This window comes from Nannobrachium achirus, assembly GCF_963921795.1.
Source record: "Nannobrachium achirus genome assembly, chromosome: 5".
Classification (NCBI taxonomy): Eukaryota; Metazoa; Chordata; class Actinopteri; order Myctophiformes; family Myctophidae; genus Nannobrachium; species Nannobrachium achirus.
The window spans coordinates 34,758,618-34,780,804 of record NC_137814.1 but is presented as its reverse complement, the minus strand read 5'-3'; the positions used below and the strand labels follow the sequence as shown (position 1 = coordinate 34,780,804).

Below are 22,187 nucleotides of genomic sequence, written 5' to 3'. Positions count from 1 at the left end.
ACACAACGCCTCGCGGTGCGAGGCGTTGTGTGCTTGTAGATCTGCTGTTTTCACTAGTTTAAATCATTTTTTAAATGAGTGCCAATGAGGGCCTCTCCAATTCTTTTTCCCGGGCTGAATCAGGGGCCCAGCACGTCCCTGGTTGGATTGTAGTGCCTGAATGATGAGCAAATAAATACTAGCAGACAGCCTCCTTCAGCAGAGGGATGGTGTGTCAGCAATTAAGATGAGCAAGCACGCTCATACTGTACTCTTCTACAGGAGGGACATCTACACAGGAAGATAATTGTGTTCATTTAACTCTGTTATCTCGATTTATACAGGATCAGAGTTAAATTCCCACACTAGATTTAGCTGCGTATATGCACACTGCTCACACACAAACTTGCATTGTAGCTTAAAAACCTACTATAGGGGAGGAAGGGATTGCGTCACACTCGGCTGAGGTGGCTTATTCCTCACCCTCGGTAGCCATTTTGAATGAGTCTATTAGTTCATAATATACCGTAATATCCCCTTCGCTCGCTAGTACAGAAGTTCGCTGGTATTAGTTGGTGCGTAGCTCATAGTGCAAGTGCTCTTTCAGCAGTATTTTGCCAAAATGGGGATGAGAATATCTGCTTCTCACCATCGACGAGGTGAGAATAAAGGGACTAAAATAGATCAAGGACTAAAAGTTCACCGCATTCCCAAAAGGAAGCAGAGTCAAGTCAGGCCTCCGACTTAACAAAGAGACAACCTATGGTTTGGTTGTCTTGGCGACGCATCCAATATGGTGGATTTTGTACACGCCCACAAATCTTGTCTGAAGTTTGCGTGCCCTATTGGTAGTCCTAGGGAGCACACACAGTCATGATTCTGCTAACACACACACACACACACACACACACACACACCCTAATCCTTCAGCTGCTTGCCCAAATGGTGGTGCATTAATTTATAGACACGGTGTGCGTGTGCATGCATATGCAAGTGCATGTGGATGTGTGCATTTATCTGTGAGCTGCGTACTGTTCATATATTTACCAGGTTAACTGAAATCTTATACTCACTCAGCTGGCCTCAAATGGTAGAAATCATGTTGAACGTATGCATTACCCACCACCAATATCACCCCCTATTCTCTTTAGAGACGGTATCTGTCTCTAAAGATGAATAATAATAGCCACTATGTTTTTAATCATGACACACTGCAACAGGAAGCAGTGTTACACACAGGTCCAACCAATCAAAGGCCAGATTAGTCGAGTCAAGGTGCTAAACAGGACTCACATGCCAGACAACACGCACGCACGCACGCACGCACGCACGCACACACACACACACACACACACACACACACACACACACACACACACACACACACACACACACACACACACACAGATTCCATTAGGAGCTATTCCAAAGAGTTGTCCTACAAGTCACAGGCTTAACACATGACTATCCATACATTAGAGAGCGTTTCACAAGCGAATCTGTTTACACAAGATCCTGTAAAATGCTCCCAAATTGACCATAAGAGATTTTACAGTGTAATTAATGCAGCAGGTGAATGGGACACATTTTGAAATGAGCAAAGGACTACATTGGACAAAATCTGCATCACGCATTTGTACAATATGTAGAGGGGGTCCCTGCTTCATCTCTCTCTCAACTAAGGGGTCCTTGGCCTGAAAACGTTGAAGACCCCTGATGTACAGTACAGTATGTAATGTTAAGCAGCGAGGCTCTGCTTTGCTGTTATATTATATGATGAACATCACAAGTAAATCTATTAAACAAATCACAAACTAACAGCGGTAATTGCTTGATTCTTGTTTCACATCCCTGACACTCATACATCACCCTTGCAGCACTTCTGCGCACTCACACTCTAACCAGTGCTGCAGAACAGACTCCTGCATTAGCCACACGGGCGACGCGGCTCTGACGATCCTTGGCAATAAGCAAGCAAAATCCTGCAAGACCTCTGGGGTGGAACTTGGAGAAGAAAGTGAGTCACTATGCTTTTGATGTACACCTCCATTCTAATCAATGTCTTGCTGTGTGGCTTGTATGAAGAGTGGGGTAAAGGAAAGCACACACGCACGCACGCACGCACGCACACACACACACACACACACACTAGGGCGTTCACCAAATATTCGAATATTCGAACATTTGAATATCAAAGTCACTATTCGACGTTGTTCACCGAAGTAGAATATTCGCTTATTTTATTTTATTGTTTTCTCTTTAAAAAATATAGTTTATAAATCTTGGCTAGATAGGAAGTCATAAGAATGAGTTGTCAATGCCCCTGGTGGATGAATTTGTTAATGCTCTATACCAAGGCTTCTCAAACCTTTTTAGGCCGTGACCCCCAAAATAAACAAATTTGAACTGGGGACCCCCACCCTGACAAGCACTTGGAATTGTAGGTATTACATTTAATGTTCCGCAGATAAATATTGTGAAAATAGCAGATCTACATGCTGCGAGGTGTTGTGAGCATATAGATTGTCTATTTTCACAATGTTGGCCTCTTGCTTACTTAATATTTGACAGTTTGGCCAGTTTGTCCAGTCCTGTCGAATATTCGACTATTCGAATACTTTGAGGTCGAATAATTCGAATACTAAAAATTACTATTCGTGAATGCCCTAGCACGCGCACACACACGCACGCGCGCACACACACACACACACACACACACACACACACACACACACACACACACACATTCCTGACCTTATCATAAAGCTACAAAGCTGGATCTCTTTGGGTCTTATAATAGGCCTACTATAATTCAGAAACTTTCCAGCACCTCTGGAGAGATTAGTTTCACACTGCACTGCACCTAATAGGATGCCGAGAGTATTGACACGCTCTTTACATCAGCCAGAAGAATCAGCACATTCAATTGACATTGACCATGTGTAACTAATGACATAACATGGCATACAAATCAATGCAGTTCTCTATAATTAGAATAGTAAACATATACGGATAGGTTCGTTCTACTATAAGATACCTACGAATCGATTATAAACAGTCAGAGATATGTGCTTGTAAAATGCTGAGAAATTATAATGTTATTATTTAAAGGATGCTGAACATTCTCTGAGGCCGGCATTCAAGCAACAAAAGACATGGTGGCCTAGGCCTACATATCTCATTTGTTGTTCTGTAAGTAGTGGGTTGTGACTCCGCCAATAATAACTGCAATTTGAGATGTTGGTGGGCGTTAGGCCAATGGTTCTCAAAGTGGTGTCCGGGGACGCCAGGGGTCCTTTAGGGGGTCCCCAGATACATTTGTTCAGTTTCATCCATCCATCCATCTTCAACCGCTTATCCGGATTCGGGTCGCGGAGGTGACAGTTCCAACTGAGAAATGTGTTTAACCACATGTTTTATACTTAGGCTATTTGAAAAAAGCGGATCTACACTCACAAAGAGACGTGTCAAATATTCCTTATGAAGGTCATTGGCACACTTGACAAATACATATCAATTTGGGGATCCTTGACATGAAAATGTTTGAGAACCACTGTGTTGGGTCCAGACTCCAGGCTATACTTGGGCCGCTCTTTTTTTCACTCTAGTCTACACCAAATCTCTTCACCGAAAATAGACGATTTACAAGCTGATATACAAGCTCATGAAATCTATTATATATTGTCAAATGTCCGCCCCCAGAATATGGAGGCTAGGGTGATGGATGGGTGTACTGACAGTGTATGTGTTAGGCTACAGTTCAGTCCATGGGGCTGTGAATATCATATACAGTACATTCATATTTTAAATCAGAAAAGGGACTGAATATTTTACATTAGTGATTACTATTAGCAAGTTATAGTGCACATTCGACACACTGACTCTAGCGAACAGCAATAATTATGGAGCAAATGGTCATTATCATTGTAAATACTCTTCAATACATGATGTAGGTTATCTAGAGATTCAGTCTGTAGGAGGAACATACATAAACTTTTGTGAGTAAGATAATTTATTTTTTGAGTAGCCTAAATAGCAGAATCCTGTTGACTCAGCCAGAGGAAAATGCCAAGTCACCATGGTAACAAGGGATGCAACACACTTCAGACTGGAAGATGGAGTCATAGCTATAACACACTTGATAAACACAGTAAATAACAGAAAGCACTGAAGCCAAATATACCTTGTTCTCAGTGGAATTGCGTTGCCAGGTAACAGCTTGGGTCCAAGTTTATGTCCTGTCCTGACAGCCACTGATATTCTCAGGAAATAAACTTGGGCCCATTTAGAATGTTTATGCACATTGTTTAAAATACACAGGTTAAAATGACACTGTAAAACAAGCTGTTTGTAGCCTACTATATCCATTACCCACAGCTGTAAGTGTGAACCGCAATATGCTCCATCATCAAAGCACGGGCTATATACAGTAGACTTCTACAGTTGAAGCTCCTGTTATGTAACGGCTTTGAATTAGCCATGGCAGCAATTACCCAGCAGTGTATGTTAGCCATATTCAAACTTCATAGCCTACTGCCGTCAGTACGGTCGGTGCATTAACACTGTATTTGGTGAAGCCCTCTCTGCCAGGTATTAGCCTTTTAATGCTGTTTCGGTATTTCACAACTCCCTCTGTCAACCGAAATCAGTTAATGATTATACCACATACATAATTAATCACCCACATTTCCCAAAGTTCTCTATTGGGATTTCAAAAAGCCTCTACCTTTTAATAAAAATGAAATCTGACTTTCACACCATAGGATGGGAATGGGAATGGTCCCCCCCCCCCCCCCTAGTGTGAGCATAAGGCATTGGTTTTCAAAGCGGGGTCCTTGAGGGAGTTCCAGAGGGTCCCCAGCTAAATAATAGTTAGGAACCAAATGGACCCTTATGGGTCTGTACTGTACAAAACCATGACGGTCCATTTGGTTTCATTTGTACATTCTGAGTACATTGTGAGTTTAAAAAATCAACATTGATTTAATGATTTTACAATATATATTGGGGTCCCACATATAGAAATGCCATGAAATGGGGGTCCGCAGCCTAATAATAATGCATGTCAAACTGGGGGTTCTTGAAATTCAAACGGTTGAGCATCACTGACATAAGGGGTGCTGTGCGCATGCAGGCTGCATACATACGGTGTCGGTGCGCCTACCTGTCTTAAGGTTGAAGGAGATCCGGGCTTCGACCAGATACGGGGTGTCGCTTTTAGAGCGCAGTCTTCTGATGGGCCGGCGGTCTGTGGTGGTACGGCCCCCGTCCGTTCTGGTCGCCATCAATCTGAACTGAACTGCAGGGTCCAGTAGTGACTGTCTACTGGAGTGGAGGAGACGAGCGATGCCACGGCCGCACAGTGGGAGGTGTTGATGATGGAGGGGGAGCGGTGGGGGGTGGAAAGGGGGAGTGAGTTGTACGCGTGCGTGTGTATGTGTGTGTGTGTGTGTGTGTGTGTGTGTGTGTGTGTGTGTGTGTGTGTGTGTGTGTGTGTGTGTGAGAGAGAGAGAGAGAGAGAAGAGAGAGAGAGAGAGCGCGAGAGAGAGCGTGCGTGCGTGCGCGTTGTGTTTGTGTGGGCTAAGATCCGTTACGAATTGATAAAAACGTGTCACAGCCGGGAAAGCAAGAAAGGGAGCAAATGAATGAAAGAGATGTGGAGGGAGGGAGGGAGGGAGGGAGGGAGGGGGAGGAAGAACGAAGTGACGAAATGGGAGTGAAACGAGTGGGATGTAATGCGAGGCTTAAAGTAACTACATTTACTCAAGTATAGACTACTGCAATTTTGAGTTATTTATATACTTTACTTGAGTATTTCCAATTGTCTTTTTACTTCTACTCCACTACATCTCAGAGAGATGCAAATATTGAGCTTTTACTCCTCTACAATTATTTGAAAACTTGAGTTAGGGTGCCCTCACACCAAAATACCTAGAGTGGAATCCGCCAATGCATTTCAATGAAAATGGAGCGTTTTTTTGCCAGTAGAGGATTTCTGCAAAAGAACGCTCCATTCTCATTGAAATGCATTGGCGGATTCCACTCTAGGTATTTTCCCTTAGCTTTGTAGATTTTGAGACAAAACATAGATTAATAACACTTTGAAAATATACAACGCATTGTGAGCTTGTAGATCTACTATTTAAAAATATATATAGACCTATATACTCTTGAAATTTTGAAATGGGACATTCTGCATAATGAGTAGTATTCTATGCTTTCTACTTACTTCAAGTAGGCTACATTTTATTTTAATACCAATAGGCCTACTTTTGTACTTTTACTCTAGTACACTTTGAATTCTGGACTTTTTTTATAGTATTTCTATATTGCAGTCTATATTGATAATTTTACTCAAGTAAAGAATGTGAGTACTGTTTCCACCACTGGGGAACGAGTGGGACGTGGGACGTAATGAATGAATCATTTACACAAGTCAAACAGAACGCACTGCCTAGTGTCTCCCACCAGATGGCGCTCATGGACTGCCACATTTCACCCAACTTTTCTCCTTTTTTCTAGCATGCTTTGCTTTGCGACAACAATGTGTGTATTTACGGCTCCCAGTGCGTGTGATTGCGTGGTGTTAAAGGTAAACAAACAGCGCTGGACACATAGGCTGGACATCGAGGAGGAAACATCAGCCCAGTGTGAAGTGAGGTGAGTGTGGATGGAGGAGTTAATAACGCAGCTGGATGTGTTGTAACGTTTGCGGATGATAAACCAAATGATGCAACACAAATATTAAGCTACTCGTGTTTTTTGTCCAGGAAATGGTTGCAAGCGCGTGTCAAAAGGCACGCCACACTCGCCTGAATGCATCACAAACAAACTTATGGAGCAACTTAAAATAAATGGAAACACTTTCCATATCTGTGAAATGGCCAATAACGAGTTTATGCGAAACATATGCAACTGTGCAGGAATCAACAGGATATAGCCTATATACCGTTTTGTATGAATTGAGTACAAAGGGAAGGGACCCCAATGCAAGCAGCTTTCTTGTGGTGTTTATCCTTTTAGTTGACCTTGTATCAGTGCCAGGTGCTGTCCTGTACGTTTTTCCAAGTATTCAATCAATCTGTCTAAATATTCTGTTTCCAGTGTTCGCGAGTCGATTCTTGAGGATTCATACAAAACCTGTTTGGAATCATACTTTTGTTTCCACCAAAAAGCTGTCGCTCAAGTTCCATCCTGCAGGGTGCGGCCAGGATAATTGTCTGCCTACATTTCTTTAATGGGCCTTGCCCTCTACAGGCATTTTAGAATTATACGTTTCATTATTTTTCTATTCAGACAAAGCTTACGATGAGACTCACTAATATTAGTGAGTCCCATTGAGATATAGGCCTAATGGGTTACTTGACTGACGAGCAAGTAATGATTTATTATGTGATATCTATTTAATCTCCAGACAATGATCCTCAGAAATGTGGCTGTTGTTGCATTTGGCCCACGCATGTCCAACGTGACAAGAGGACCTTTGTTTGAGTTTTCAAGGGCCAGCTCAGGTAAAGATTATGTTTATTAGACATTGCATGCTTTTGTTGGGTCTGTGCCAGGTGGCTTTTATGGCTGTTCGCCAGGGTTTCCTGGGAGGGGTGAGGGGGGGGGGGGCACATTCTTGATTAAATTAATTCCCTTAGTTTTGATTAATTCTTATTTTTGCCCTCAACATAGGAAGATAAGTTGCTTAAACAAACACAAAATTATAGTTTGTTTTGCACGTTTAGGAGTAGTTTTGTATAATTTTCACCAGACTCTTGGCCGGGTGCTGCAGATTCAAGGCCGGGTGGCCCGCCTGGCCAATAAAGCGCTGCAGGAAACCTTTTTCACCACTTTCAACTTGGGGTCTATTTTGAAGCACCTGGTCTACTACCAATAGAGACTTTCAGACTGGCCATCTCAGGAACCAAATGGACTCCTAAGAGACCATTTGGTCGTTTGGACTTTAGATCTGAAATATGGTAGTGCACTAACTCAGGCGATATCTATAAGAACATTATAAGCTTACAATATGTCGCAACATGAACCAACATGAGTACAGGCTAAATAGCTTTACACTAGCTCAATCACTTGAGACACAGCACACACTGCAAGCACCTTTTTTCACATACTATGTACTAGTAAGACGCCTAAGAGCAACCTATAGACTATACATGTCAGTCTAACCAGTGTCGCTGGTTCTACAGACGGGTATCTCCATATATGGGACATGTGTGTATATATATATATATATATATATTGGCATTCACAGATATGGGCTTAATATTGATGACATCAGGGATCTCCATATATGGGCAGGTCAGCCTACTTATTATAACTCTATGGTCAGCCTCCATATATGGGCAGGTCAGCCATATGCATTGAGGTCAGCTATAGACGTTGAGGTGTTACAGAATCGCAGAAGAACGTGCTGACAGGATGTGCCGGTTCTGATACTAATTACTCCATTTGATGAAAATACATTCTATATTAGCTTATTCTCATGAATTGAGTGACATTGGTGCCCAGAGTTCTCAGGTGTCCAATGTTCACGTATCCATGTAGCTAGCCGTAGCTGCAAATTGCAACTCTAGTTTTTGTTTTAATTATGTTCAATCTAGAGTTGCAACATCAACCATTGACAGCCCATGCATCCAAACAGAAAAGAAAGTCCTATCTGATTGTATTAAACAACATTAAACTCCCCAACAACGCAGCTGTACGAAAAGCTTGAATTATCCTTGTTCTATCTGCAAAGTGTGTGTTTGATCAAATCCACCGTAGACATGTTATGACTAATGAGCTATTTTCTGTTGGGGGGCACTGTGTCGCAGTTGGTAGTGCTGTCACCTCACAGCTAGAAGGTCCTGGGTTCGATTCTCGCTGTGGGCGCTGGGGGCGTGTTCTCTCCTCCGTGTCATCAGCGCTCACACCCTAGGTGGGGTTGGCGAAAGGGCCTTTCTGTGTGGAGTTTGCGTGTTCTCCCCGTGTCTCCTAGGGTAGATGCCCTCACAAAAACATGCTGGTTTCTATACTGCCTCCCCCTGGCCAGCCAGAGCTCCCCAGGTGTGGCAGAGGGAGAGCAGAAACCAAGATTACACGTTAGGCAATTGGCACTGGGTGAAAAAATGGGTTACAAAATCGTGGGATAAAAATAAAAAAGAAATCTGCCAAGCAATTCCATGCAGGTGTTGGAGTTTGGAAGCGCTCGTTTCCAATAACGCTGCCTCCTTCAAATGGTAAATGGTAAATGGTGCATTTATATAGCGCTTTTTATCCAAAGCGCTTTACAGAGATTGTGCATTACATTCACCCATTCACAGTTTTACACACACATTCATACACCGGTGGCGGAGGAAACCATGCAAGGCACCAACCAGCTCACCGGGAGCAATGTGGGGTTCAGAGTCTTGCCCAAGGACCCTTCAACATTAACTCAGGGGGAGCCCAGATTAGAACTGGGAACCCTTCGGAAACCCTTCGTGCTCTAATAACGGTTTCTCTACCCCTGAGCTATGCCGCCCTCATTATGTGCAATTTAGAAACAGGTGGTACGCAGGACCGTTGAGTGAGTTCCCACGAGCGCTTCCAAACTCCAACACTTAATCACCTGTATGGAATTTCTCGACAGAAAGTAGCTCATGTCTACGGTGGATTTCTATCAGAGAAACACTTTGCAGATAGAGGATAATTCAAGCTTTTCGTACAGCTGCAATGTTGGTGAGTTTAACGTTGTTTAACAGATAGCACTTTTCATTCAAAATATATATATAAAAAGAAATTGAGTTGCAGAGTTGCAATTTGTGGCTACCATGTAGCCTATACTAATTTTGCTTTCCTTTCCAGATATGTCAGAATTCCGGAAAGTCTTTACCAAAGCGAAGCACATAGCAATCATCACAGGGGCAGGTGTGAGTGCAGAAAGTGGAGTACCAACCTTTAAGGGAGCTGAAGGGAGGTGGAGGAAATGGTTGTCTCAGGTAATAAAACAAACAAAAAACAAATGTAATTATCTACTGTATTATGTACTGTGTGTGTGTGTGTGTGTGTGTGTGTGTGTGTGTGTGTGTGTGTGTGTGTGTGTGTGTGTGTGTGTGTGTGTGTGTGTGTGTGTGTGTGTGTGTGTGTGTGAATAAATAATTATAGATTATAATCTGGGCATTTGTGATTGCTCAATGACGAGTGCCCTTGTTTTCTCTCAAAGACCATTAAAAATAACATGTGATGATGTCTTTAATTGAACAAATATTGCCATTACTCTCAGCGAGAAAGAGAAACTTCCCTGGTCCCTGTGTGGGGTGCGAGTTCTTCTGAAAACATGTCCAGCATTGCTCTGTGTTTTGTTCTGATTTTCTTTGCCTGGATAAACTGTAATGTCTCCTCAGCTATGCATTTTAACAAACCACCCACACCAACCATGTTTGGTGGCCAGGTTCGTCCGTGTTTCACATGATGAGTTCCTTCAGCAGTGAGGTTGCTCGCCTGACCGTTAAGCACGATGGCATTTAAGCATGGGTTGACTGGTCAACTGCCACAAGAAAAGAGATCGATTCAAGCTTATCACTTCCTCTGTCCTTCTATGACCCTCCATGCAGGGAAAATAAAGGCTGGGTATGTGATAAAAATACATACCAGTATACTGTATATTTGAACTTGCGACATCAAATATCACAAGCATACTGTATCTTATATAAAATTCAACTCAAACTTTGGTCTTTTGTCATATTCCTCTGAGCTATTGTTGGGAAGTGGGTGTATTTTATCTTTACATAATGCTGGGCATCCTCCTGTTCTATCAGTGTTTTATCTAGACAACAGCTAGTAGATGAAGGAAATGGTGTTGCTTGCATAACCAGGCTTCGTGTAGGGACCCAGGCTTTATGCAGTACAAAGGGAGGCAGAGAACGACTTAAAAAACTCTTTCATACCTTGAAATGTATCCTCTTACAGATTTGTCATATTTAGCTACCTAAACTTGCTCTCTCCCTCTTTATCTCTCTCTAACGTTTGGCTCAGAATCCTACAATTGGATCCATACTGCCTTAAGCCCTTAAACCTTACTGTATATACAGTGCTTTGTTGACTGCGGTCCCCAGAGGTCTGTACTTGGTCCCCTTTTTTCCCCTCTACACCAAATCTCTTTGCCGAACATTTCTGAACTCCAAGCTCAATGAATGTTCACCTATTTTGACAAGCCCAAAATTGTGACACTACCACGGTTTATGTGGGTAAGCTTCATTTATAATTTGGTTTTGTGCAATCAATGCATGACACTTTTTTCAGTTAAATACTGTATGTTCTGTTTGTCACTTTGATGGAGAAGAAGAGAAGAATTGAAAGCCACGTGTGCCCATCCTTATGTGTCCCCAGGATCTTGCCACGCCAGAGGCATTTTCTCGCAACCCATCTCGGGTCTGGGAGTTCTACCAGTATAGGAGGGAGGTGGCACTGAGTAAGAAACCCAGCGCGGCCCATCTGGCTATAGCAGAGTGTGAAGCTCGGCTGAGGAAACAAGGGCGTTCTGTGGTCGTCATAACCCAGAGCATTGACGACCTCCACCGACGAGCCGGCTCCAAACATGTGCTCAAGATTCATGGTGAGGCACAGGATTAATGATGATGGCAACACCTACAAGCAGTAACAAGTCTAGACTGGAAGAGCATCACTGTTAAAGTGTCAAAGTGTCCAAATCACAATTTGATTTCTAAATGACAAGTATTGAAACTCATTTTATTGATTGATTGATTGATTGATTGATTGATTGAATACTTAACAGTTTGCCTGGTACAGGGAAGTACGGTACAATACAATGTCTGCTAAAATGATTTTTCCAAGAAAGCCTATGGCTTGTTTCCATTGGGATCCTGTGTACTCAATTTATCGAAACATTAAATGACAAGACAAATAATAGATTGGTCAAAGGATTTTTTTCAGGCAGGCATTCTAGGAATGGTTGCCAGGACAAAAAACTAGCCAGCAAGCCTATTATGAACATGAAGGACATAGGGATGTTAATACACAGGCTCTCAGTGATCTACAGCTGTGTTTCTCTTCTGTATTTATAACTGCAGGCAGTCTGACAGAGACGCGTTGTGTGAGTTGCGGACATGTGGACACGAACCAGAAAAAACAACTATGCGCTGCCCTAGAGGGCAAAGGGTAAAGTGTGCTTAACACGCACAAACACACACATGCATATTATTGTGGTCTGACCTTTCCATTTTCTTTGCCTTACATTAGCAACATGTTTCTGTTACCTCTATACACAGTTCACCTGACCCTGACGTTGCTGATGCCCAGATTCCTGTGGAAAACCTGCCAAGGTTGGACTTTAATTTCAAGTTAAAACTGCCATGTCCCCACTGCATAATTCACTGTTCATGCTCTAAAAGTATATAGATCATATTCACATACTAGCCATTTTGCTCTTACTTCATACTCGTGTCAACTGGGGAGGCACTGGAAATGAAGTGTCGCCGCGAAAAGACCTGCAGGAACACAGAAGGCCAAAATACATCAAGCCTGGACAAGAGGGGTCAAAGGTGCAGTGCACAGCTGTAGCAGCTGGTGAGACAAAGGAGAGCTCCAGGCAGGAACAACCCCACAGTGCTGGAGATCTCTACGCACCTATGTCACCTCTAAACCACAGGAGGGACCCACCCAATACCTCCCCAGAGGAGCCTCTTGTTGGTTATAGAGCAGGAGAGAGGAGTTTAGCCTTGACCTGGAGGAGGAGATGGGCACCACTGCCGACCCGCCATCAGGAGGGCGTAGCAGTCAGGGTCGAAATACCCAATGATCGATGGTTACCGCCTAAAGACATCACCTCTTCCTGGCCAAGGCTACATTCACCAAATGTGAATGAAGGAGAAGCATCTTTAGATGTAATTATAATCATTGTACCTGAATATGAAGTAAGAGCAAAATGGCTTCTGTAAGAATATATAACCAAAAATATTTTGGGCATGACATGTTAGTTTATTCAGTTTGAGTAGCAATAGTCGAATATATGACACATTTAATCTCAGATTTCTCTTTTCGTGATAATATCGAAGGTGTAAGGAGAGTGATTGCAGGGGTTTGCTCAGGCCCAACGTGGTGTTCTTTGGGGAAACTCTGGATTCTCATATCCTGACCAAGGTGGAAAAGGAGCTGGATACCTGCGACCTTTGTCTGGTGGTGAGTTGTGTCCCCGTTGTTACTGTAGCTAAAGAGGTATTGTAATACCTGCTTATATATGACACACTAGTTAATGGTTACAATATCTTGGTGGAAGGACTTAGTTATATTGTGGATCTCTTACTCGACATGAAAACAGCATGCACTGTAAAGGTTTGTTCCCTGTTTGCGGACGACCCTGCTCTCCTCGTCTCTTTGGCGCTCTGGTCAGCTTGCACCCCAGTACTCACGAGTGTCGCCAGATTTTGAGAGAGAAATAAGCAACGAGTTCTATGAAAACAAGCCCAAAACAAGCGACTCGGCCACATGAGTATCAGATATTTGAAAATGGCAGATCTACAAGCCAGATCTCTTCCCTCTCTTAAAGGTGATAGACCATGAAATTTCACTTTTCCTATTTTAAAACCTGGGGTCCCACTAGCACCTTCTATCCTCACAAAGTCCCATTTCTGACCGTTGTGTCTTTCTCTGGTTTTGAGAAGGCGAAGGTTAAAAGTATCCCACAGGTTCTCAAAACAGGCTATCCAGATTTGCTGCCGATGATGACGTCATCATCGGCCGTTTTTGAAGGAAAAAAAATATTTTTTTTTCTTCAAAAAAAATCTTTTTTCAAAAAGGGGGGGGGGGGGGGGCAGTTCAGGCCAAAGGTGGTACTGCGGCTGAAAATGCTCTGAGAGCCATTATGAGAGAGGCTCTCTATTCAGGAGTGGTAATTTAGCCTCAAACCTTTTGAAAAACGTTTTTGGGACATAAACAATATGACATAAATACTTTTTAAATGCATGGTGTATCACCTTTAAGGGTAAATTCTGCTATGCAGCCACAAAATATTGGAATGCTAATATTGGAACAACCCAGAAAGTTTTAACTTCACCATTAAAGTTTAAAGATGATTCCAATTGGACTTAGTTAAATTTGTTCCCCAGGGTTATTAACGGCTCATGAGTGACATCCTCCATGTGTCCTATCCCAGGCCACCCACCTCCTTTTATATCATCATCATGAATTTAAACTATATATTTTGATTGTTTTAGTTGCACTGTTATTGTGTTGTCCAGTTATTTGAGTGGTAAATGTTGCCATAATGGGAACATTGGCTTTTTTGTGTCATCCATTTGGCGTGTTTTTTTTAAATCTCATTGTACTGCCTGTACCTTTTAAACGTTGCCCATTTTGTATTCAATCAATCAAAAGACTTGAGCCTCCTGTTGTTAACCCACAGGTGGGCACGTCCTCCATTGTATACCCAGCAGCCATGTTTGGCCCCCAGGTTGCTTCCAGAGGCGTCCCTGTGGCAGAATTCAATCTTGAAACGACACCGAAAACCGAATATTTTACGTAAGCGATACACTACAGCTTTGCTTCTGATTATATTATTTGCACCACATGGTTGTAAGCCACTGCATTGGATTCTACTTGTTTGACATGAATGCTATGAGAGTGACGGGATGGCCTCTCAACAGACAGAAATCCTGACGTACGTGTGTGTGTGTTTGTGTGTATGTGATACAGGTACCACTTCTCGGGTCCATGTGGAACCACATTGCCTTTGGCTTTGGCACCATGATTCAGACGTTATTTAGGAGACGGGAGGCTGACTTTGTAAGCAATAACCAATGGCCTCTTCTATAATGCACTCTGGGGCCATTGGATTTCATAATAATGTTCTGTTATTCCAAAATGCCTGCCTTAAGACACTTCAGCACTTGGTGAGTTGATAGCTTCGCTACATATCCTTCTACACAGTTGAGATGGATTTCTCATGAGATACTTGAACTATACATGTGGTTGACTGGAAGTGGGACTTTATACAGTATGATTTTGTGTTGTTATTTTTTATAGAGATAAATATCTTCTCATATTATGGTGGTTGATGTTTTACGTAGGGCTTGATCGATATAGGATGTACTTAAAGGGTAATGCCACTTATTTTCAACATTAAAATATTATTACAATACCTTATTTTGGAGATGAAATTCCTCATTCTAGACCATGAGCTGTGTATGTCATATGATCACAGGACCCCCAGAATCGATCCTCCGGAACAATATTGCTTATCATTTCCATTGAATCTTCACTGCTAGAGGCTGTTGCTGCTGCGTTGTAAAGGATTTACGATATTTACAAATTATACTCGGTTGAACACACAAAAGACGAAAGTTCCAAATCTGCAACCAGCCCAAACATGTCTCACACAATCCTGCTTGTCCAGCCAACCAAGAGACCTGAGGGCCGCACATATGCTGACTAGGAGTCGGTGAATGAATGTAAGGAAGTTGTTTGCAATATGTATGAGGAGCATCTGAAGAGGATGAATCCCAACTGTCCCTCCATCACGAATGTATGACATCAGTCAGTTGTTGACTTCATTGACGACCTGGCAGACCTGAGCTGCCTTGTGTACAGGGCTGTCACTCAAACATACCAGTCATACTACAAAGACTGGATCAAGGAGAAAATATACGTGCTGCTGCTGCAGCGTCAGGCCCAGCAAGCGGGGAAGTAAAGACGAGATGGATGGGACAGATCAATCTTTTTTTTTTTTCTTCTTCTTTTTTTTTACAATCTTGATTTCTTTCACATATTTGAACTTTGTAAAACAGTTATGTGACAATGTTTTGTACCTGTACTGGAAGCAGAGCATTGGTTCGACCTCCCTTTGGTCCTACCAGGCAGGGGCGGTTTTTATAAACTGGGGGCTCCCCACAAAGGTAGTAAAAGAGGCCCCCCCCCCCATGAGCGCGCGTGAAAAATAGATATGCGTGAAAAAAAACAGTATGCGTGCGTGCGAAGTGCAGGAATTAAAAATGCCACCCTCCAACTCAATACCTATTCTGAAAAAGTGATGATTTAGCATGACAAGACGATGAACTTGACAAGACAATGAAGAGCAGAGGCAGAGGAAGCCTATTTGTTGTCATTATGGTTGGTTTTAAATACCTAACCACAATCATTTTGGATCTATTTGATTAATTTAAGAAGAGTACAGTAAGGTAGCCTATATAGAGTAGGCCTATATGTATATTTTTATACAGGACATATTTGATGCAGGACAATAATTATTTTAATAACAATAAGGGAATATCAGTGAATAATAATACTTTAAAATTATATTTTAATTATTAATTATTTAATTTAATTATTATTTTTCAAAATTTTGATAAAATTAAAGCTGCAAGCAGCAATGACCGGGCCCTCGCAGCTCTACCCACGTCACAAGGGGCAACAGCCAATCAGAAGAGGGGACAGGACTAAGTTAAACCAATTAAGGTGAAGGACTCTTGATGAAGTCATATGACACCAGCCACAAGTCTGTACGACAAACGGTTCATGAGATATAGAGGCACTTCCTGTTTGGCGAAGGGCACTTCCTGTTTGGCGAAGGAAGCGCCAATTAAGGTTAAGGACTCTTAATCAAGTCATATGACACCAGCCCCGAGTCTGTACGACAAACGGTTCATGAGATATAGAGGCACTTCCTGTTTGGTGAAGGGCACTTCCTGTTTGGCGAAGGAAGTTTGATCTCTGTGTGAAACCTATTGACTCCAGTGAGCAGTTGGTCAATTCTTTAAACAATCATAACTTTTGACAGGAATGGGCTAGAGACTTACTTTTTTTTTCTAAATGCTCAGAATAATGAGCCCAGCAGGGGGCCCCCTCTGCCTTGGGGCTCTACGCAGTTGCGTAGTCTGCGTAGAGCAAATGCCCGCCCCTGCTACCAGGTTAACAATCACCAGGTTAGCATTCACCAGTGTTGGCAGGTAAGCATTTCACCAGGTTGGCATTCACCAGTGTTGGCATTCATCAGCATTAGTTTTACTGAGGTTAAGGTTAGGTTTTGGTGGTCGTGTTTGGAAAATTGAGTGGTCGGAAAACTGTAAAGTTGGGTTTGAAGCCATTGTTGATGGATGAGGGTGCTTTATTTCTTTTTTTACTCAACAAGGCCAATTTCAGTGATCCCAGTGGTTTTCATTTCCATATTTCATGTTACTACAGTATACTATGTGAAAGGCAACATTTTCCTACTTTTTTCTTTCAAAGGGATTTTCCTGCTCTTATGTTAGCGTTTTCGTTGATTTTATGTGAATAAACTATTATTAAAAAATAAAAATAAAAGATCCGGAAGGGCTTTATTCTTATTTCCTCTCAACCGCTCTAAGCAGGTATATTAATAACACATTTTAATGTTGAAAATGAGTGGCATTCCCTTTTTAAGCGTTATAACAGCTCTACATAGCCGATAGAGACATGCTCTATTTCTTTAACTGGATGTACCAGCATACTTTCCAAAATGTAATCTAGTGCCTTTCAAACTGTTTACAACATCTTGACCAAATACTTGCTTAAAACCTCAAGTGCACAGCAACTAGCGCTACAGAGATTTAGCCAAGTGTACAGATTTGACTGTTGAACAAGTACACACGGGATAGAGAAAGGGACACTTGTTTTGTATCCTAGTCTGCATCAGTATCATCTCCCTCTTGTACATACATGTTTAATGTGTGTTTTATTGTCACTATGGTTGCATGTAATGGGCTATCCGTAGTTTTACAAGCTTAATGTAAAATGCAAAAAAATGTTGTACTCATTTAGTACTTAATGATTTTGTACTGAATTGTTGCTACTGGAAACAACGTAGGAAATTGATCTACATTGTGACTTGATGTTTTTTAACACCTTGATTCTGTTTGTGTATCAATGTACGCTATGCTTCAAAATATAGTACTTTACAACATGAAAAACACTGCCATTGCAATGCTTCAAAATGAAACTAAATAAAATGCATAAATATTTTACCCTACATTTTTGTTTAAACTATAATGAATAAGCATTAACATGTAAATGTGAACAGCATGACGTTGAAAGTGAAAGGGTGAAAGATGGTAAACAGTGAGAGAGGACTTGACTTTGGCAGGTATCATCAATCACAGATGGCAAGAATTGAGCAATAACAAAAAGTCCTACCTTAATGACTCAAACAGTGTGGCAACATGCTGGTTGAACTTGACACTAAGAACCACCAGATAACATTTCCATGGGTGGCATTGGTGTCTCTTTCCTGATGACTTAAAAAGGAAACACATAATATGTCCAAAATACTGCAAATGGATATTTGTGGCATTGGTCTGATGACAGTAAATATGATGTGGGGGCGGACAGGATGTATTTTCATTTGCAGCTTGTGTGTTCGCACCATTGTATGATATGAGTGTGTCTGTGCAGATGGGTCAATGCTCAAGTTCCCTCAGCCCTATATGTTCCCTCAGATAATCTTGCACACCAGGTGCTAGGCTGATCAGAATCACATTTCTTGTGCACATTTGACAGCAGGCCAAGGACCTTACACGTCGACTAATATTCTAATTGTCAACAACTGTAATTTCTTGTTTATATTTATTAATAATTGCAGAGCATTCATCCTTTCAAGCTATGGAATACATGTCCTGGGATGAAATGAACTAGAAATATTACATTAATCGCCTGTCCATCTGGCTTTTGTGATCTATGCTACTAACTACTCAATTACAATGCTTAATTTATGGGATATACCAGGTCTAGCCTATCACAGACATGCAAGTTTACTGGCACAAGTCATCATTAGATATCCCAGATATGGGCTTAATATTGATGACATCAGGGATCAGCAACAAGGACGGAATTAATTTGCAAGTGTGACTTGCGTTGCGTTTGGTTTAAGTTGGACAAAATGTGGCCATATTTTCCCAAATATGGATGAGCTGCGATGAGATGTCACGCACTATGACGCACACAGGCTTAAAATTGATGACATCAGGGATCTCCATATATGGGCATAAAAGGGACATGGACGGAATTCATTTGCGACATCATGTGATGTCGGAACAGGTCAGCTATATCCTGCTGAGCTGGGATGAGGTGATGTCAGAACAGGTTAGCTATATTGTGATGTCAGAAGAGTGACAGAAAAAGAGTGACATAATGTCAGAAGAGTGATAGAAAAAGAGTGACAGACAAGACCTCCGGTCGCAATAAACGTGACAAATTACTACTCCCAAAACCTGGCCTAAAACGGGCAAATAGGGGGAAGGAATGGAGGGGCAAACAAAGTCGCTTATTGCATGGATTTGTCTCCTTTTTGTGGCTGGGGGGCTGAAAATGTGTATATTGTACAATACATGCTTGTGCATAAAGTGAACAGTAGATGCCATTAGGTAGCTTTCAGTCTACTGCAGGATATGTACAAGCATAGGCCTACTCTGCATCATATCCACTCAGTGTACATGAGAAAGGGGAAACAGACTTCTGGCAACTACATCAAGTGTGAGTTGGGTTAGGCTACATTTTTGTAGCAACATTTGTTACAAGATAGCTGCCAGTAATTCAAATGGGGTGAGAGAATATTAACTCTGTTATTCCTATTCACGTGAATGGATGCACAAAAAGTCAGAAGCGTGTTTCCATTGTGGTCCATTAAACATTCAACAATTAAACAACTGGACAAAACAGAACACAAAAAACTATTACACAACAATATAGAAAATCGAAATGATTAAATAGGGACACAACGGGGCTCGGGTATACAGCACACATAGAGGATATCACTCACAGGAAGTGAGCCGTTTACAACCCTGGGGGGAGGCCAGTGTTCGTGTTGAGTGTGAATCACACACACACACACACACACCACCACAGCATGACCCACACACACCCCCCTCCTCTCTCTCTCGCACGCGCACACACACACAGTAGTGCTGTTGCGCAGCCTCCACGACCACCGCTCAGTTCACACTGGTGTGATTTTTTAGCCTACAATGGGGAACCCAGGAAGAGAACTTTAGCTAAATCTATCCCTCTGTTTATGATGTCATATTTGAACGAAGCATTCATCAGACACATTTAAAAAATATCAGCATATAGGAGTCAATATGCCTATACAAGCCACAAGTTGGACCATAGACCAGCTCTCCATCTCGCTCGCCACAAGTGGCTGATGACGTGTCAGGGTTCAGACCTTTTTGATTATGTGTGTATCCAGATCATCAGTGGGGTGTTGTGGAGGGTGAAGGACATACCAGCAGTGGTGTGAAGTAACTTAGTACTGTACTTAAGTACAATTCTGAGGTATTTGTACTTGAATATTACCAATTACCAATACTTTTACTTCTACTCCACTACATCTCGGATCCAAATATTGTTATTCCACTACATTTATTTGAAAACTTAAGTTACTAATTACTAGATTTGGATTATTATCACAAAACATACATTAACCTCTTCAGGCCAATATACACTTCCTAGCCGATCTACAAGCTCACAATGCGTCGCATCACTTCATTTTGATACCAATACTTTTGCACTTTTACTCAAGTAGAATTTTAATTCTGGGCTTTTACTTGTAAGGCTGCACCCACACCAACGTACCTATGAGAGTGGATTCCCCATTGTGAGTACTTTTTCCACCACTGAATACCAGAGGAAATCAATTCTTTGTAGCTTTGCTGGAATCCTCTCCTTTGGCAACATATCATTGCTGTCGGGTTGAAACCTCATATGTCCAAAACAAAACAAAAAAAGTATTCCAATGGATCCAATGTAGTTATCATCTAGTCACAAGCCTGTGTCACTACTTTTCATTGGTTCAATATTTATATAACCCAGATGTGAGCACTCCAGACAGTTTTTACGTTGCTTGGTTCAGTATTTAGATATCTGATATCTAAATACTTTCTATACAAACCCATTGTAAATTCATGCAGTTGGACGGTGGACCCGTTACGAAGGAACACTGGACAGAGGAGGACAGTTTGTTTTGGTCTAAGACCAAGTGAATAGAGGTAAAAGGTAGCACTACAATAAAAAGTACATGGTTTCACAATGATCCTGAAGAGTGATTCAGAAGGAGCGAGTGATGCTGCTGCTGGAAAACACTCGCTGTCCTTTTATTCCAAAGAGTAAATGTAAATGTTTACCTGCTTCAGTTAGATAAGAAGTAGTTGTTGTTAAGCATGCATGGATTTCTCTGGTTGGTGAAACTACTTTAAAATGGGGCGTACCCATTTATTAACTGGATATAAATAATAGCCAACCAGGGCCACCTTCACTGCAGCCAGACACTCTTGGGTCTTTTTGGGAAACTAAAAGAAGCCAGTCCACTTTACAGGTAAGTGTTGGACATACAAGAAGAAGAGGAAAGTACATTTGAATGTCATTGAAAATACTGTACAAAGAGACTCAAACTAAATCTAATTGAAAAAAGGCTATGTTTTAAATTGAATCAACATGTCACACACGCACGTACACACATATATTCTACTACTAAATTCTCTCTCTCTCACCTCTCAGAGTTCATTGTGTCTGGGTTATGGCATTCTCATCTCTCATGCTGGGTCTGCTGTTCCTCTGTGGCCTGACTGCTGTACACGGGGGCAATGGTACTGTTGAGATCACCAACATGTATGCCAATAATTTGGATGGAGACCCCTGGAATGATCCAGATCCCTATCTCAAGATCTGGTGTGGCGGTACCTTTGGTGGTCAGACCGAGTTAATCAGAAACGACAAGAATCCGCACTGGAGTGCAACTTTCTACTTCCCCAACAAGCAAGTTGGTGACATCCTGAAACTGGAGGTGTGGGACCAGGACTTGAAACATGATGACCATCTGGGAACCTGCACCACACATATCCGTTCTGGCACTAATGCTATGTCATGTGGTGTAAGCAATGGAAATTTGTTTTACACAGTAAAATACCAAAATGAATAAAATATGTTAAGTTATGGTACCCACGGTATGTAATAATAAAGAATCTTGCATCTTGAATAGGCCTAATCTTTGGAATGCCTCTTATGTTTTTATTACTACTTATTACTATTACTATTACCTTTATTACAATGCAACCTATTGTTTTCCACCAAGATGTCTGCAATTGAATACTATGAATATAACAATATAGCTTAGTAAGAAGCAGGCTATACAAAGAAAAACACAGAATGTGATCCAATTGTGTCTTACATAGGCCTACATATGCATGATTAATGGGATGTCAGAACTGTTAACTTATAAA

At 41.7% G+C, this 22,187-nt stretch overlaps 1 protein-coding gene, 1 long non-coding RNA gene and 1 pseudogene across 3 annotated transcripts; all 3 read left to right on the top strand.

The window, feature by feature from the left end:
• The first annotated feature begins 6,560 nt into the window (after positions 1–6,560).
• On the top strand, positions 6,561–15,665 carry LOC308285616 (NAD-dependent protein deacylase sirtuin-5, mitochondrial-like). The gene is made up of 9 exons (XM_080726431.1): positions 6,561–6,639; positions 7,394–7,490; positions 9,811–9,944; positions 11,335–11,560; positions 12,036–12,123; positions 12,234–12,287; positions 13,020–13,143; positions 14,366–14,481; positions 14,656–15,665. Exons 2-9 carry the CDS (start codon positions 7,397–7,399, stop codon positions 14,708–14,710), a joined length of 891 nt encoding a protein of 296 aa, XP_080582557.1. The 5' UTR covers positions 6,561–6,639; positions 7,394–7,396; the 3' UTR covers positions 14,711–15,665.
• Positions 15,329–15,649, top strand: LOC308285617 (enhancer of rudimentary homolog; annotated as a pseudogene). The gene has a single exon. The product of its transcript is annotated as an enhancer of rudimentary homolog (transcript).
• A 5,351-nt stretch (positions 15,666–21,016) lies between the features above and the next one.
• LOC308285619 lies at positions 21,017–21,943 on the top strand. Its single transcript, XR_013962073.1, has 2 exons — positions 21,017–21,283; positions 21,466–21,943. It is a non-coding gene; the product is annotated as an uncharacterized lncRNA (long non-coding RNA).
• The last annotated feature ends 244 nt before the right edge of the window (positions 21,944–22,187 follow it).

Bases quoted from the DNA above. Each gene is read 5' to 3' on its own strand.
- LOC308285616 (XM_080726431.1), top strand. From the start codon at position 7,397: ATGATCCTCAGAAATGTGGCTGTTGTTGCATTTGGCCCACGCATGTCC. The intron at 7,491-9,810 runs GTAAAGATTATG...TTTCCTTTCCAG, and splicing joins GTTTTCAAGGGCCAGCTCAG to ATATGTCAGAATTCCGGAAA. The intron at 14,482-14,655 runs GTAAGCGATACA...TATGTGATACAG, and splicing joins CCGAAAACCGAATATTTTAC to GTACCACTTCTCGGGTCCAT.